The 15,886-nt window shown below is 55.7% G+C and overlaps 6 protein-coding genes across 6 annotated transcripts; 5 read left to right on the top strand and 1 right to left on the bottom strand.

Moving 5' to 3' along the window:
- Nucleotides 1–420: 420 nt before the first annotated feature.
- Nucleotides 421–2,848, top strand: BO72DRAFT_445576 (putative copper amine oxidase). Its single transcript, XM_040944087.1, has 4 exons — nucleotides 421–918; nucleotides 977–1,553; nucleotides 1,605–2,575; nucleotides 2,627–2,848. Exons 1-4 carry the CDS (start codon nucleotides 581–583, stop codon nucleotides 2,760–2,762), a joined length of 2,022 nt encoding a protein of 673 aa, XP_040804207.1. The 5' UTR covers nucleotides 421–580; the 3' UTR covers nucleotides 2,763–2,848.
- A 201-nt stretch (nucleotides 2,849–3,049) lies between these two features.
- BO72DRAFT_484052 (transcription factor domain-containing protein) lies at nucleotides 3,050–6,101 on the top strand (the record flags this gene model as incomplete). The annotated part of the gene is made up of 4 exons (XM_040947836.1): nucleotides 3,050–3,449; nucleotides 3,714–3,938; nucleotides 3,997–4,777; nucleotides 4,842–6,101. The coding sequence occupies exons 1-4, from the start codon at nucleotides 3,250–3,252 to the stop codon at nucleotides 6,099–6,101; spliced, it is 2,466 nt and encodes an 821-aa protein (XP_040804206.1). The 5' UTR covers nucleotides 3,050–3,249.
- A 2,375-nt stretch (nucleotides 6,102–8,476) lies between these two features.
- On the top strand, nucleotides 8,477–9,918 carry BO72DRAFT_503095 (arabinan endo-1,5-alpha-L-arabinosidase). Its single transcript, XM_040949094.1, has 4 exons — nucleotides 8,477–8,983; nucleotides 9,098–9,574; nucleotides 9,627–9,712; nucleotides 9,762–9,918. The coding sequence occupies exons 1-4, from the start codon at nucleotides 8,717–8,719 to the stop codon at nucleotides 9,895–9,897; spliced, it is 966 nt and encodes a 321-aa protein (XP_040804205.1). The 5' UTR covers nucleotides 8,477–8,716; the 3' UTR covers nucleotides 9,898–9,918.
- On the bottom strand, nucleotides 9,914–11,181 carry BO72DRAFT_475532 (class II fructose-bisphosphate aldolase; the record flags this gene model as incomplete). The annotated part of the gene is made up of 5 exons (XM_040947330.1): nucleotides 10,967–11,181; nucleotides 10,539–10,918; nucleotides 10,369–10,492; nucleotides 10,078–10,321; nucleotides 9,914–9,946 (listed from the first exon to the last, which is right to left on the bottom strand). Exons 1-5 carry the CDS (start codon nucleotides 11,047–11,049, stop codon nucleotides 9,914–9,916), a joined length of 864 nt encoding a protein of 287 aa, XP_040804204.1. The 5' UTR covers nucleotides 11,050–11,181.
- Nucleotides 11,182–11,365: 184 nt separating this feature from the next.
- Nucleotides 11,366–14,078, top strand: BO72DRAFT_398609 (Zn(II)2Cys6 transcription factor). The gene is made up of 4 exons (XM_040942098.1): nucleotides 11,366–11,637; nucleotides 11,727–11,763; nucleotides 11,813–13,487; nucleotides 13,535–14,078. The coding sequence occupies exons 1-4, from the start codon at nucleotides 11,552–11,554 to the stop codon at nucleotides 13,684–13,686; spliced, it is 1,950 nt and encodes a 649-aa protein (XP_040804203.1). The 5' UTR covers nucleotides 11,366–11,551; the 3' UTR covers nucleotides 13,687–14,078.
- Nucleotides 14,079–14,562: 484 nt separating this feature from the next.
- On the top strand, nucleotides 14,563–15,613 carry BO72DRAFT_398605 (short chain alcohol dehydrogenase; the record flags this gene model as incomplete). The annotated part of the gene is made up of 3 exons (XM_040942097.1): nucleotides 14,563–15,173; nucleotides 15,233–15,272; nucleotides 15,345–15,613. Exons 1-3 carry the CDS (start codon nucleotides 14,640–14,642, stop codon nucleotides 15,611–15,613), a joined length of 843 nt encoding a protein of 280 aa, XP_040804202.1. The 5' UTR covers nucleotides 14,563–14,639.
- Nucleotides 15,614–15,886: the final 273 nt, after the last annotated feature.

Below are 15,886 nucleotides of genomic sequence, written 5' to 3'. Positions count from 1 at the left end.
TCTGGGATGGGGTTTCTCACGGCTTTGACGAATGTAAATATGAACTGATACCTCAGCACTGCACATGTACATCTTACGATAATTTAATTTGATACCTACCGCACACTAATCAATCAATTTGTCCGACGAATTGACCAATTTCGAGGGGATAATCAGCAAGGGAGGGGAGTAAGAACTTATCGCACCGCGCGCCACTTGCCACTTGACCGGAAGGGGACAAAGTTGCGCGGTGCATTGCATATCTTATCGTCTGCGGTTGTTCGCTTATCGCCTTTGCCAGGCGACATCGGACCAGTCAGTATAGCACGGTGCGGTTCCGCGGACTATTGGCTGTCATTCCGCCATTTCCGAGGTTCCGATGCAGTGCAGTGCAAGTGGAGTACCTAGTACTGCATTTCAACTGCACTGAAGGTCTCACAGCGGGTTCCGAACTGGGAAGGAGATGCGCCGACCAGAAGTACTCCTACAATTCATAAATCCCTCCAGCTTCCCCGCATTCTCTGCTGTCTCGAGCTTCCCTTTCGCTTCCTCTTCTCACACTCACTCTCTTCCGTCTTCTTCATCACACATAACTCACATCATGGTCTTTACTCCCCATCCGTTGGCCATCCTCTCCGAGGAGGAGACCAACATCGCCCGCGATGTCATTCTTGCCCAGCACCCCAACACAGTCATTGATTTCCGGGAGATCTACTTATCGGAACCCCCCAAAACTGAACTCCTGGAGTTCCTCGCCCTCGAACACTCCGGTCGCTTGAGCCCGACCTCTCCTCGTCCGGCTCGTCTGGCCTTGTGTCAGTACGATGTCATTGGTTCCGATCACATTCCTTCCTTCAACGAGTCCGTCGTGGACGTGGGCGCGCGTCAGCGGATCAAGCACAAGATTGTGGGCAAGAAGCACCATGCCTCGTTGACTCTGTAAGACTCTTGGCGGTTGTCCTGCTGGTGGGCCATGCTAACCGCCTTTTGTTGCCAGGAGCGAATTTGATACCCTTGTCGAGCGTTGTTTTGCCTCCCCTCTCTTCCAGAAAGCCCTCGAGGACTTCGATCTGCCTGCTGGCTTCGAGGTGACAATCGAGCCCTGGCCCTATGGTGGATTGGACTACACCGATGAGCCGCGCCGCTACTTCCAGGGGTTGTGCTTTGCGACCAACAAGAGCACGAATAACCCCGATGCCAATTTTTACTCCTACCCACTGCCGTTGATCCCGGTGATGGATGCGCTGACCCAGGAGATCATCCGGGTCGATCGTCCGGCCACTGGTGGCAAGGGCGACGGCCTCACCCAACAGACTTTCAAGCGTGACATCATCGGCCACTGCAAGGATTCCGACTACGTGCCAGAGCTGGTCCCTGGCGGCATGCGCAAGGACCTCAAGCCGTTGAATGTGGTGCAGCCGGAGGGCCCTTCTTTCAAGATCACCAACGAGTCATTGGTCGAGTGGCAGAAGTGGCGGTTCCGCGTCGCCTTTAACCCTCGCGAGGGTGCCACCATCCACGATGTCTGGTACGATGGTCGCAGCGTCATGCACCGTCTGAGTATCAGTGAGATGGTGAGTCGATTGGCTGGATGCTGAAGATTTTCCACATGCTGACTGCTATAGACTGTGCCGTATGCCGATCCCAGACCTCCCTTCCACCGCAAACAGGCCTTCGACTTTGGCGACGGTGGTGGTGGCAACATGGCCAACAACCTTTCCATTGGCTGCGACTGTCTGGGTGTGATCAAGTACTTTGATGCGGTCATGACTGGTGCGGATGGTAAGGCGCAGAAGCTGCCCAATGCCATTTGCTTGCACGAGCAGGACAATGGCATCGGCTGGAAGCACTCCAACTGGCGCACGGGTCGCGCTGTGGTCACCCGTCACCGCGAGCTGGTGGTGCAGTTTATTATCACACTGGCCAACTACGAGTACATTTTCGCCTACAAGTTCGACCAGTCCGGCGGCATCACCGTCGAATCTCGTGCGACGGGTATCCTGAATGTGGTGAACATCGATGCTGGCAAGACGAGCGACTACGGCAACGTGGTCAGCGGCGGCGTGTTGGCGCAGAATCACCAGCACATTTTCTGTGTCCGCATCGACCCGGCCATTGACGGAAACAACAACTCGGTGCAGGTCGAGGAGTCACACCCGGTGCCCATGAATGAGGCCACCAACCCCATGGGTAACTACTACAAAGTCACCAACGAGACGGTGGAGCGGGCGGGCTGGCTGGACGCAGCTCCGGACCTGAACCGCACGATCAAGATGGTCAACCCTCACAAGATCAACCCCATCAGCCAGAAGCCGGTGGGCTACAAGTTCATCCCTCTGGCGACGCAGCGGCTGTTGGCGGACCCGAACTCGATCCAGGCTCGGCGGGCGCAATTCGCGCAGCACCACGTCTGGATCACCAAGTACCGAGATGGAGAGCTGTACGCTGGAGGCCGGTACACCCTGCAGAGTCAGGAGGAGATCGAGGGTGTTTCCGACGCGGTCAAGCGGGGCGACTCGGTCAAGGACACCGATGTGGTGGTCTGGAGCACGTTTGGCATTACCCACAACCCACGCGTTGAGGACTGGCCCGTGATGTAAGTTTGATCTAAACATGTTGGGGGATTGTGGATACTAACGAATGACAGGCCGGTCGAGATTTTCCAGCTGATGATCCGCCCTGCCGACTTTTTCACAGCCAACCCCTCACTGGACGTGCCCTCGGATCGCAATGTCTCGTCGCGCATTGTGGATAAGGAATGTTGCCGCAAGGCTCACATTTAGGGTGGGGTGTGCACGATTTATGATACGAACTGTATATATATTGCATTTGTGTATTTGTGTATCTAATTAAGTTGGTTTACTGGCACGTTTCCAAGAGGTTTCCTAGTACGTAGTTAGTAGTTTCGATTAAAGCAGGGCGGAGATAAGATTGCTGCCTAGAGCCTCGATTTTTGTGAGCAACTTAAATTGATCCTCGTTTGTTTGCGGCATTGAGAAAAGAATGCGAATGAAGCAAGCTCTCCCGCCTGCCTCGGATTTGCTCGGAATGAAAGCGGGCAGGCATAATTTCCATTCCGCGGTCCCGTCGCCCGCGCCTCGAATCGCTTTCCGAACTTTTCTTCCACACCCTAACACTTCTCATCTAGATTGCATGCAAGACCCTGCTGCATACTACTCGGAATTCGGTATCGTCGTTTTGAGTTTTGTGTGATCAACGCTACAGCGTCATAGCGAAATAGATACTGTTGGAAAGAGATTGAGCCATCCGATGGATACCGAGCAGCACCAGCAGCACCCGCAGCACCAGCATGCTAAGCGAGAACTAGACCGAGGAGGAGGAGGAGGAGGAGGAGGAGGAGGAGGAGAAGGAGGAGCAGGAGGAGGGGTGGGAGAAAGGAAAGACCACAGCCAACAGTCCCCGGAACCCCCTCGGAGTAAGAAGCGGGCTAAATATACGTCGGTCGCTTGGTGGGTTCCTTCTTTGTCTTCGATTTTGATTTTCTTGTTCTTTTTTCCTGTTGACCAAGGGTAGCATGTACTTTACTGCACAACACATACGCATAATTGCTTGCCTTGCCCCTAACGCGCGCGCACACACACACACACACACACCCAAACTGAATACACCCTTCCACTCTTCTTTACTATGCCATCACAGCCACCTCCCACCTCTCACCTCTTCCAGTTCCCCACAAATCAAACCATACCAGACTATGGCTAATTAAAGGATAGCAACGAGTGTAAACGCCGCAAACTCAAATGCAGCGGCGAGACCGTCTGCTCGCGCTGCACGCGCGACCAGGTGCGCTGCGTCTATACGCCCAGCGTGCACGCCGTTCATGCGGCGCCATCCTTGCATGCGGCTCATTCGATGCATGTTATTGGGTCTGGGACGGGGGCGTATACTTCGTTGCCGAATACGCCAAGGCCTAGGGAGGAGGATGGTATCACGGATCGGTGTGTTGATTGTTTGGTTCGCGTGGTGGTTGTGGGTTGCTGATACTGACTCGGGTAGGATCCTGTCGACGCGGTTGCGCACGGTGGATGCACAGATTGAGGCGCTGCAGCGAGAGATGCGGGCTTTGGTGGGGAGGATGAGGGTATTGGAGGGGCAGGGGACTGGGGGAGCTGCTGCTAGTAGTGGTGCTGGTGGTGGTGGTCCTGCCGTGACAACCCCCGCCAATCACATCCCCACCGCCGTCTCGACCATTTCCTCCACCTCGGCCAGCGCGGGCCTTCATCGGATCATGAACCGGCCTAAATCGCCGACGTATGTCGGTCCGACGAGTGCGGAGTTTGGGATTGCAGACAGAAAGCGGCCGCATGGGGGCGAGGTTGAGGTCGAGGATGAGGATGAGAATGAAGATGAAGACGAGGATCTAGTATCCACCGCCGCGCCCAGTCCCATCCCCGTTGTTGATGGCGAGGGCGATCCGCTACGGTGTCTGGGGTTGACGGAGGCGTTACGGCTGGTGACGGTCTACGAGCATACGGTGGGGCTGATCTACCCGTGCGTGGATCTGGATAGCGTTCGCGCATATGTGGTGGATTACTATCGCGACGATGGGCTGTCGAAGTCGCCAGCTTTGGGGGCAGGAGGCGCTGCGGAGGATGATTGGTTCTTTGCGCGCGACGCGGAGGTGTTGAAAATTCTTCTAGCCACGGCGCTGTTGGCGGAGTCGCATGGGAGGAGTGAGCGCGCGGCGCTGTTGGCCGATCGCGTGGAGGATCAGTTCGGGATGCGCATGAAGGTGCCGGAGGTCGATATGAAGGAGTTGTTGATTTTGGCTTTACTCGTAAGTTACTTGATTTCCCTCGAGAGGGCTAGGGCAGGGTATGCTGATGCTGGCATTGGGGCAGTCAATCTTCCACTCCTACCGCGACGACGAAGTCATCGCCTGGCGCACAATCGGACTCGCCGTGCGCGGCTCCATGCAACTAGGCCTACACTGCCAGGAGACCTGGCAAAAGACCGGCGGTGTTTTTCCCGGGGAGCTGCACCGCACCTGGGCCAGCCGCCTGTTCTGGTGCATCTACGTGCTGGACCGCAAGTGGTCGTTCGGCACGGGGCTCCCCTTCGCCATCCAGGACGCCGACATGGACACCAACCTGCCCGAGCCCGGCACGACCACCCCGTACCTGACGTGCATGATCTCCTACGCGCGTCTGAGCTCCAAGATCTGGGGGTTAGTTGTGGGCTGGCGCACGCGGCCCCGCGCCGCCACCACCGATTACTGCGCCTACCTCGACTTCCAGGTGCAGCAATGGATCCAGTCCATCCCACCGGAGCTGCGCTTCGACCCGGCCCACCGCTCCACGGCGCGCGGCGACTCGCCGACCCACGCGGACAGCATGATGACCCTTCAGGTCCTGCTGGCGCTGCAGGCCAATCAGCTGCGCATCCTCGTCTACCGCCAGTACCTGCTGAGCGGCGAGAGCATCGAAGACAGCGTCGCGGGCGCCTCCATCGCCGTCGAGACGGCCAAGAGCACCGTCCACATGCTGGACTATTTTAGTCGTGTGTCGGAGATCTACTACCAGCGCCCGGAGCCGTTCAACTACTTCCTCATCTCGGCCCTGGCCGCGCTGTTTTTAGCGGTGCTGCACGGCCCCGCGCGGTTCTCCCAGGTGTGTCGTCCGGAATTCTACAAAGCGGTCGAGATGGTCCGGCGCTCGTCGACGAGAGCCCGCACCTCACGTCGCCTGCAGAAGATCATTCGCAGCTTGAAGGTTATCCGCTTTAACCTGGGGAAGGAGGCGAAGCCCCACCAGTCCGCAGACGCCCGCAGAGAGATTCCAGGGGAATATGCACAAGGGTACACCATCCACCCCTCGCGAACAGCGACAGGAGGTCTGACGCGAACGCAACCGCCCTCTCAACCCATGCAGAGCTCGTCGAATGGACTGTGGTCGTTGGCCGCGACGTCGACGGATCCTGCGCCCGCCGGGGATAACGGGTGCGAGGATCTGACGACTTTCTTTGAGATGGCGGGTGGGCTGTACTTTGACCCGAGGGTGCAAGCGGGTGGGGAGGGCGTGGCCGTGTTGGCGGAGGGGTTGGGCAGCGAGTTGGCGGCAGAGGATGAGGCCTTGACAAGGGTGATGGCTGATCTTTTGTGACCTTTTCAGTAGACCCTTCTGTTTGGGAGGGTATCTGCCATTCCACTTAGATTCTTTGCATCAATTAGGAATAGTGAGACAGAGGGAGATCCGGGGGCTCTGCCCCCAGGATATCTGAATCCTATGTCGCAATTGTTTGCACAGTTTGTGTAAGTAGAAAATGTTGAATAGCCAGATGGTGGCGAAGCAGGTATGTGCTGATCCTGGGCTACAGTAGCCTGCCTACCGTAGTACTAAGAGGTATACCGGCATTAAAACCCGCTGATTGGCTGTCGAGCAGAAATTCTATAAGCTGCTTTTGTTTCTGCCGCTATCTACCGCTTCATTTCCCGCGAGGCCTGGCTCTACAACTTAAGAACAGGCTTGCTTGCAGCTGGAGGTCGGAATCCTCATCCGCTTCCTCACAGTTCCTCGCTCGCAGGAACAGCCTTGATCGCAGAATCCTCGCACAGTTTCTGACAGTTCCTTGTAGGAAAAGCCTTGCTCGCAGGGATTCTTACGCGGTTCTTCACAGTTCCTCGCAGGAACAGCCTTACCTCCAGGACTCCCAGGAACTCTCACGGTTTCTTACAGTTCCTCGTAGGAACAGCCTTGCTTGCAGGAATCCTTACATGATTCCCTGCTCGCATCAACGGTCTTGCTTGCAGAATTCCTCATGCGGCTTCTCGCTCGCATCAATGGTCTCGCTTGCGGGGATTCTTACGCGGGTCCTCACAGTTCCTCGCTCGCATCAACAGTCTTGCTTGCAGGAATCCTTATACGGCTCCTCGCACAACGGCCATGCTTGTCTAAACAGCCTTGCTCTGAGCAATCCTCGCGCAGTCTCCGCGCGCACAAACCACCTTGCTCACGTAGTTCCTCGCATAACCCTTTCCTTACATAGACACTTCTTTCTTATATATGTCTTCAATCTCATAGGCCTAACCCCACGAATTTGACGTGCTTCGCGTACCATGACCGAGGGCTGATCACGAGCCACCCGATGACCAAAACCTCGTATGAAGCTTGTCGCAGTCCCCAAGAAGTATATAAAATGTCGCCAAGTCAAATCGACCTAGTCATTCCCGGACTGCCCAAGTATCAGAATCTTTATTTCTTTCCGTTCATACTCTCGACAACATTATCATTTTCTTCAGCATATCAGAAATGTGTGTGGAACAGAGAATACTAGTCCGCTATGTCTTCAAGACCAAAGCCACGGGCCTGTTTTTTCCTGTGGAATGAGAAAAATATCCCAGGTACGCTTGTCATCCGGCCTAAGAGAGTCTGAAGGACTGGAATCTAGATTGATTCATGGAATCAATATACCCGAGGTATATCTGCGCACCCCCCTCCCTACTAGGTATGCTCAGAGCCAGACTCCGCCGGAGCTGCAGCTACGTACCTAACTACAGCCATACTGCTGCACCCCACACTTCACTCTGTAAGCCGACAACTGGTGGAACTCAATCTTGAACTCTCTTCTGCCCAATGCTTGTCCCGGTGGGATGACCAGTCAGCATCAACTGAGTTGTCGATCTCGGAAACTCCGCGAGGTATAAGCTGATGATATCATCGGGCATTTCTAGGCACGTGCGCATGCACAGCTCTGCAGGATGACAGCCAAGGTGTGCTCGGACAGCGAATGCATGATATGGCTACGATACCTGCCGTCTGCGCTTGTGGCGCATACTCCTGTTTCATGCCTCTGCTCACACAATTGGTGCCATATCCATCCATCCGACAGGCACGTTGTTGTGACTAACCCCTTCATTTTCACTATCGGCTGGACTCGGTTGAGGTGGTAGAATCAGGATTCCGATCTCTTGTAGTGCCTCAAGCCCGTAGTTACAGGGCCATTTCAGTCGTGCCAATAATTCTCGGAATTAGTTGGATGCTTAATCTTTCGGGTGCCTCACATCCTGTCAATCTTTCGGCAGCTTCATGTTGAGAACTATAGCCCACAGCAACTATTTAAAGATGGAACATCCGGTGAGTTTGACAGCACAATAGTCGGTCCAAGTGTTTCATCAGTGAAGTGTGCTGACTCGAATCTGCACGGATGCTTCCGAAAATGGATAAAATGCCGGCACACGGACCCCTACGACCGTCAATGCGAGCAATTTGTAGAGGCGTAGGATATTTGAGGCGTATAAGTTCTCAGTAGCACTTTCGTGCTGAGTGTTGTAGTATTGTGGATGTAGATGTTTTTTTTTTTCGGACTCATGTCACAGTAATTCAGTAAAATACCCCAGAGTCCTGCAGAATTCTGTAGACATGGGAGCAAGGCTGTGTGTAATTTAGACTGCCACTACGCCGGGTTACCCCACACACTAAGCAGTGCCGGCATTCGCTAGTCGCTCGTCACTTGCCATCAGCACCACTTCTCCACCAGTCACCTGCAGCATCCCTCCGGGATTTTGCTATTTCCTCTACGCGTTTTGAAACCTCCAAAGTATCACGGAGCCAGGTCCGTATCTGCAAACGTCTCAACTATTGCACCCGTCTACACACGCCGCACTGATCCGGCGGCACGGCGACACCCCTGAACACCGAACAATCGACAACCTATATAACATCCAAAATGGCCGAAACAAAGCAAGAAACGATCGTCACATCTCAGACGCTTAAACACCATGTACTCCCTCCTCACTGCATTGTCGGTGCCGCTCCTGGCAGGCCTGGCTCATGGCTACGCCAACCCCGGCTCCTGCTCCGGTTCCTGCAACGTCCATGACCCAGCCTTGATCGTCCGCGAGTCGGACGGCAAATACTTCCGTTTCTCGACCGGCAACGAGATTTCCTATGCCTCTGCCTCCTCCATCAACGGTCCGTGGACCGCCATTGGATCCGTGGTGCCTGCCGGATCTAAGATCGACCTGTCCGGCAACACTGACCTCTGGGTACGTCGCCTCCGTGAATCAGTGTCCTAGTGTATGACTGCATGACTGCATGACTGCATGACTGCATGACTGTACACTGTACACTGCACAATGCATCCATGCTAACCAGCGCAGGCCCCCGATCTTAGCTACGTCGATGGAACCTACTACTGCCTCTACTCCGTCTCGACCTTTGGCTCCCAGGACTCTGCCATTGGAGTGGCCTCGTCCACCACGATGGAGCTGAACACCTGGACCGACCACGGGTCCGTGGGCGTCGCCTCCTCGTCCTCTAAGAACTACAACGCCATTGACGGCAACCTCCTCGTGGACGGCAGCTCATACTACCTCCAGTTCGGCTCCTTCTGGGGCGATATCTACCAGGTCAAGATGGCCTCGCCCCTCAAGACGGCCGGCTCGGCCTCCTACAACATCGCCTACAACGCGACGGGCACCCACTCGGAGGAGGGCTCCTACTTGTTCAAGTACGGCAGCTACTACTATCTCTTCTTCTCGTCGGGCACCTGCTGCGGCTACGACACCTCCCGCCCGGCCCAGGGCGAGGAGTACAAGATCATGGTCTGCCGCTCCACCAGCGCGACCGGCGGATTTGTAAGTTGTCGACGGAAACCACTTTGAGACGAAGCTAAGCTGACCCGCGTAGGTGGACAAGAATGGCAATGCTTGCACGGAAAGTGGCGGCACGATTGTGCTCGCCAGTCACGGCACCGTCTATGGACCGGGTGGACAGTAAGACTCCCCTGACAGACACAAGAAAATTTCTCGCTAACTGGAATAGGGGCGTGTATGACGACCCGACCTACGGCCCTGTGCTCTACTACCACTATGTCGACACCACCATTGGTTACGCCGATGACCAGAAGCTGTTTGGGTGGAACACCATTGACTTCTCGAGTGGCTGGCCTGTTGTGTAGGTGACTACTAGGTAAACTAGGGGGTGAATATGGTTGTAAATAGGTGGAACTGCAGATGTAAATAGTTTAGCTCTGGTTATAAGTGCCAATTTGAAGAGTAGATCAGTGTGGAAGCAAATCCCTTGTCCCTGCCTGAGGCGTCGCCGTCGCGCTTGTTTCAGCCATGCCGCTGCTTCCCACCACATCCATCCACTTTTCCATCTCTCTCGTCAACAATTCGATCCCCTCCCCAATCAACTGCGTCAACGGCTTGTGTGCATTCTTGCGAAGATGCTCATGCCAGGGAGCCAACACCAGCTTGTTGACATTGAACTTGCTTACTCCCACCTCAACGCATGCCCGACACAGCTCCGGGGGAAAGTCATTCGTTCCGTGCAGGACGAGTCGTGCCCGTCCGTTCAACGCTCGACACACTTGGCGGAGCCTGCACGAGTCAGTCCAGAACGCCAATCATCCCTCTCAGCGACTGACCGATTCATGTCCAACTCTGGCCCTCGTGGCCCATAATCTCCATGCAGGTTTCCCACGCTGGGAGCCAGAAAATCAACGCCCGCATCGATGAACTGTTCCACATCTTCCGAGGTGGTAAGAATTCCTACAGCTGCATTAGCATGGAATAACAATCCAGCCTGAAAAGGTACCCTCTAGGTCGTCCGTTCCCACAATCCCATCCTCTCCTCCTTCGATGCGCCCGGTCTCGGCCTCGACCGCGATTTCCCGCCCGTGACAATATTCTCGCAGCGCCTTGGTCTTGGCGAGGTTCTCTTCCTTCTCGTGATGACTCATGTCCACCATGATGGAATCGAATGGAAGGTTATCCGCGACGTAACGGATCTGCTCAAAATTCTGCGCATGGTCGAGATGGACCGAGACCGGCACCGAGGCGCTTCTTGCTGCAGCGGCGGCCGCGTGAATCAGCGACGGGGTTTGCTCAAGCGATGAAGGAAACAGCTGCAGAATCAGCGGTGATCTGCAATTCTCGGCCGCCCGCACAAACGCTGTAATGTGCTCAACGTTGTAGCTGGCATGGTGAGCCTCCTGCCCGGAATATGTATCCCGCACCACTCACACAATGGCCGCCAGGACACCGTAGCGACCCTTCTCAGCCGATGCCAAGATCTGCAGCGTTCGATTCTTCCCTTGCCAAGTCATTCTGGTTGGTGGTGATCGCCCTCGATGACCGGCAGATTTTCGCCGGGACCAACAATGCTCATTGTCCCTGTCCAGTGCGTCGCACAGTAGGCGGTATGAACCATTTTAAATTTATGCTTAACTATTTGCAGCCACACTTAGTCAGTCGGTCACTGCTAATCTAGCAACCCCCCCGACCGCATGACATCGTGCATGCACCCCTACCATGGTCGACCCCTGCCTCGATACGAGTCAGTCCCTTACCCTTCCGTGGGCTTCCACTGAGCGAATTCCAACCACTGCATTGGCTGACCAAAGGTGGATTCCTGTTCGGCTTTTTTCGCTGGCTCCACTCCCGCGTGAGTCGGCAATCGTTGAACCTCGACGCGATCCGTCACCGCAGCCCACCCCCAAATTGTTCCAGCTTCCACCCCTGTTTGCCCTTGATTATTATTTTTGTATACGGTAGCGCAGACGCTGCATATTGCCGCTCATGCTTCCCGGATGATGTGAGTGAGGCAACATGGCCGATGCTACGCAAGGGAGTTCGCGTGGCATTCGGAAGCCGCGAAAATCCCGCGGCCGTGGATTGCGGGCCACCACTGGATGGTCAGTCTCCCCAATAATCCTTCCGATCCGTCTGAGCACTGTTTCTCAATCCTTGCCGCCTGTCCGACCGACTGTACTGATGGTAAAAGTCTGATCTGCAAAAAGCGTCATGTCAAATGCGACGAGGTTCGTCTTCCGACCAATCTACAGTCTGCTTGTGCTGACATGAACGCAGGCTCGCCCACAATGCGGTCCGTGTGCCAAAGGCAAGCGTGACTGTGTCTATGGCACTGGCACCACGAGTCATCCTCAAGCTCCTGGCTCGGGGCCAATCACTACTCCTGCTCTCGCCATCCATAAACCTCCCTCAATAGAGCATCTGCCGGTGCGAAGCCAAGTGCATGAGCCGCTGCAAGTCCTGGTCGATGCTTGTCAGCATCAACCTCCCGCACCCGAAACACGGCCCTTGGCTCGTTCCGCCTCCATATCAGCATCGCCAGGTGTCTCAACCAGCCAGACACTGACACCGGCCTTTCCATCCCATCAGAGTAACCATCTCACTTCGCCACCCTCGACCCACGACTTAGCACCGTCTCCTGCAACAGATTCCTCTGTCTCCTCGAGACTGGCCCCTCTCAGCTGGTTCGAGTTATTGGCCAACGATGCCGTCAATGCGGATCGCAGTCTGGTCCTGTCTCCTGCCCCAGGGGACCATCTCGCCGGAGCCGTTTCCTTAAACAACTTCCTTCCACGCTCCAAGAGGGAGTGTGAGAGTTTTCAGGCTGCAGCTTTCAGACGCGACCCCGAGCTGGAGAATCGTCTACCCACGTCAACCACCGACCAGCAGCCCGTCCGCCCCGATCACCCTTCGTCATGGTCCACCCCGGCTCCAATCGAGTTGACGGAATCGGAGCACCTGCTCTTCAGCCACTTCGTGCGGAATGTAAGCCGCTGGTTCGACTTCTACGACCCCGGGCGCCACACAGCATCGATAGTCCCTCAGCTTGCTGTAAGGAACACGGGGTTGATGAAAGCCCTTCTGGCTCTTTCAGCCCGCCACCTGTCCATTTGGCATGCTAAAAAAGACCAAGGACGGGGTGCCGGTTTTGTTATGCCTGGATCGTCGAAGAGCTTTGCGGATTTCCCGGCCGTGGATCGCCACCTGGCCGTCCAGTATTATTATGAAACCTTGAATTACCTCAACAAAGCGATGCAGTACCCGAGCTACGCATCCAGCCGCGAGCTGATATCGACTGCCTTGCTGATCAGCACGTACGAAATGGTGGATGGATCCAACAGTGACTGGGAACGACATCTGAAGGGGGTGTTTTGGATACAACGATTCCAAAACAACAACGGCGATTGCGGTGGCCTGCGTCAAGCGATCTGGTGGATTTGGCTGCGACAAGATGCCTGGGTGGCCATGCGCCAACGGCGGCGTCTGTTCAGTTTCTGGAAACCCGAGCGGCCCATCTCCTCCCGGACCGCCCCGGAGCTAGCTTGCTTTGCATCTTATCTGCTTGCCCAATGCATCAACTACGCTTCTCAGGAAGAAACGGTGTCGAATGACATACAGAGCCGGCTGGAAAGAGGTAACGAGCTCCTCTGTATGCTGCAGGAATGGCAGGATTGCCTGCCGGCGGAATTTAACCCCCTTCCCACTGTACAGTACACGGATGTCTTCCCACCCATATGGGTCCATCCTCCCCCGTACGCGGCTGCTTTGCAAATCCATAGCCTCGCTAGAATCCTTGTTATCTCCAATCGCCCCCCGACCGGTGACTTCCAGGACTACCGGGCGGCACAAAAGATCCTGACGACCGCTGTGAACACCATTTGCGGCATTGCGCGGACCGTAGCGGAGGACGAACTTGCCGGTGGACTGACGGCGCTGCAATGCTTATTTGGGGGTAAGCTCCCTCCCCAGGTGCGAAGGGCGACTCACTGACTCATGTAGCGGGAATGAGCGTTCACGCCCCTGATGAACGAGCCGCACTACTGGAATTGATCGATAAATACGAGCGGCTAGTGTGCTGGCCCAGTTATTCGCTTCGGGATACCCTCGAGGCGGAGTACGCAAAAGAAAGCCTGGCTGGGTCCGTGGGATGAAATTTTCGGGTTGGACCTCGGCAATCTCCCTAATTGATCACCAAGGCCGATCCTCGGCTATCCACTCCCCCACATGGCTTGCGATAGACACGCCGTCATACCAGAGGAAGACCCATCACGCCAGGGAATGGAATTAAACAGTGGGTTCTGGTTATCTGATCGTGGCTGATCTGACCTTCTTCCCGAACCCATTTTTGAGACCTCCGGGCCAAACTCGGCTTGAGACCGAGACCATCTGTGCCGACACTGACCGCGCAGGTGTTACGTGGTCCTGCGGATGAAAGTTTGTGCCCATGATCCATTGTATAATAGAATGAGCTATGATGTATGATGAAAGGGATAGACCCGTATTGAACATAGTCGCGCGTTGGTCATGGTGGTGGACGTTATGGACTGAAACATCTTGAAGTGAGACCTCTTGAGCAGACGCACAAAATACGGGATAGACCAAAGGAAAAATCAGTAGCATAGCATCAAGTCACTGAAGTCACTGTATCCATGGTAGCGGGTTTTTCGTAAGGCTAGAGATCGTGGGGGTTTTCTGCCTCGAGCCGAGGCGGCCGCAGTCCCGGAGTCGATCCGCGATCGCGGGGGTTCAAGCTACTAACTAGGTAGTATGCATTGCGTTCTCCGCCCTACGGCTACGGCCACGGCTCCATTTTTGGACCGAGCCAGGGCTACGTGAACAAGGACCCAGTCGACGTGACGTCAAATCCTGGCTGTGACATGCCATACTGTATGCTGACCCTCGAGCCGAAGTCGACTGTGGTGCTGATGTCGCCACGTCTAGGGATATTTATGAAAGGTCGGACCACCATGTCAGCGCATTAGCTGATTCCAGATCTTAGATGTCATCCCGGTCCTACAGGTACAGTACTTAGATCTATTCCCTACTCGAACAGCCATTACTTATCACACTCTCACGACTGACCGATTCGCAGAATCATACCATCATGGCATGCTCCTCCAACCCCAATTCCTCTCGCGACGAGACCCCACCCTTCGTCAGTACGATGCCCCCGGCCGACTTCAACTGGCAGATCACCCTCTCCGGCAAAGTCATCGCTATCACCGGCGCCAACCGCGGCATCGGCCTCGGCATCGCGGAAGTATGCCTCGCCAACGCGGCCCAGCACGTCTACTCGCTGGATCGGATGGAACCCGAGGAGGAGACTCGGGCGCTGCAACAGCGCTACCCGAACTTCCACTGCCTCGGGGCGGATGTGACCTCCCAGACGAGCGTGGAGACGGCGATCGATCGCATCGTGGCGGAGACGGGCCGCATCGATGGGCTCGTGGCCAACGCGGGCATGACGCAGCATCAGCCTGCGTTGCAGTTCAACAGGGAAGAGGTGGAGCGGCTGTTTGGGCTGAACGTGTACGGATCCTACTTCTGCGCCCAGATCGCGGCCCGCAAGTTCATCGAGCTGGGCATCAAGGGGTCCATCGTCATGACGGCCAGTATGACCTCTTATCGACCGAATCGCGTACATCTACCCCCCCGTCATCGAAAAAGATAAGTGTACTGTACTAACTGAGTTTGCAGGCCGCCCCGTCCGCGCCCTACGGCGCTACCAAAGCTGCCGGTGAGTTCCCTCAATCCAGATCTCGTCTTCAAGTCCACTCCAGCTAATTCGGGAATATGTGTGGGGGGGCAGTGCGCAACATGTGCCACACCCTCGCGATGGAATGGAGCCCCCACGGCATCCGGGTCAACAGCGTCTCGCCCGGGTTCGTGCGCACCGCCATGACCTACTACGTGGAGACGGCGCCGGACTGGCCTCAAAAGATGGAGAACTACGGGGGCATGCCGCGGTTGGCCGATCCGCGCGAGCTGGGCGGCGCCTATGTCTATCTGTTGAGTGATTGCAGTTCGTATACGACGGGGATTGACATTCCTGTTGCGGGGGTGGTTGGGGCTTGGTAGGTGTTCGGGGGGGTGAGATTGGGAGGGGGAGGGTGGTAGCAGAACTGGGAGTGATGGTTGTGATTGTTCTGGTAATGATCATCTTTCCTTCATCAAGTCGCAGCAGCTCTTGTCCAGAGGGTACAGTACGGTACAAGACTCTTTGAATAAATGCATTAGTGAATGTCTGTCAGGGGTCCAAGGCGAGCCAAGAAGTAAGCGGCAGGGCAGTTCGTATTCCGCTGGCCTATCCGCGACGAGGGCCGGGGTCTGTACAGCCTCGCACGCGGAACA

This window comes from Aspergillus fijiensis, assembly GCF_003184825.1.
Source record: "Aspergillus fijiensis CBS 313.89 unplaced genomic scaffold BO72scaffold_10, whole genome shotgun sequence".
NCBI lineage: Eukaryota > Fungi > Ascomycota > Eurotiomycetes > Eurotiales > Aspergillaceae > Aspergillus > Aspergillus fijiensis.
The sequence above is the reverse complement of the archived record's forward strand: the minus strand, read 5'-3'. Positions and strand labels throughout refer to the sequence as shown.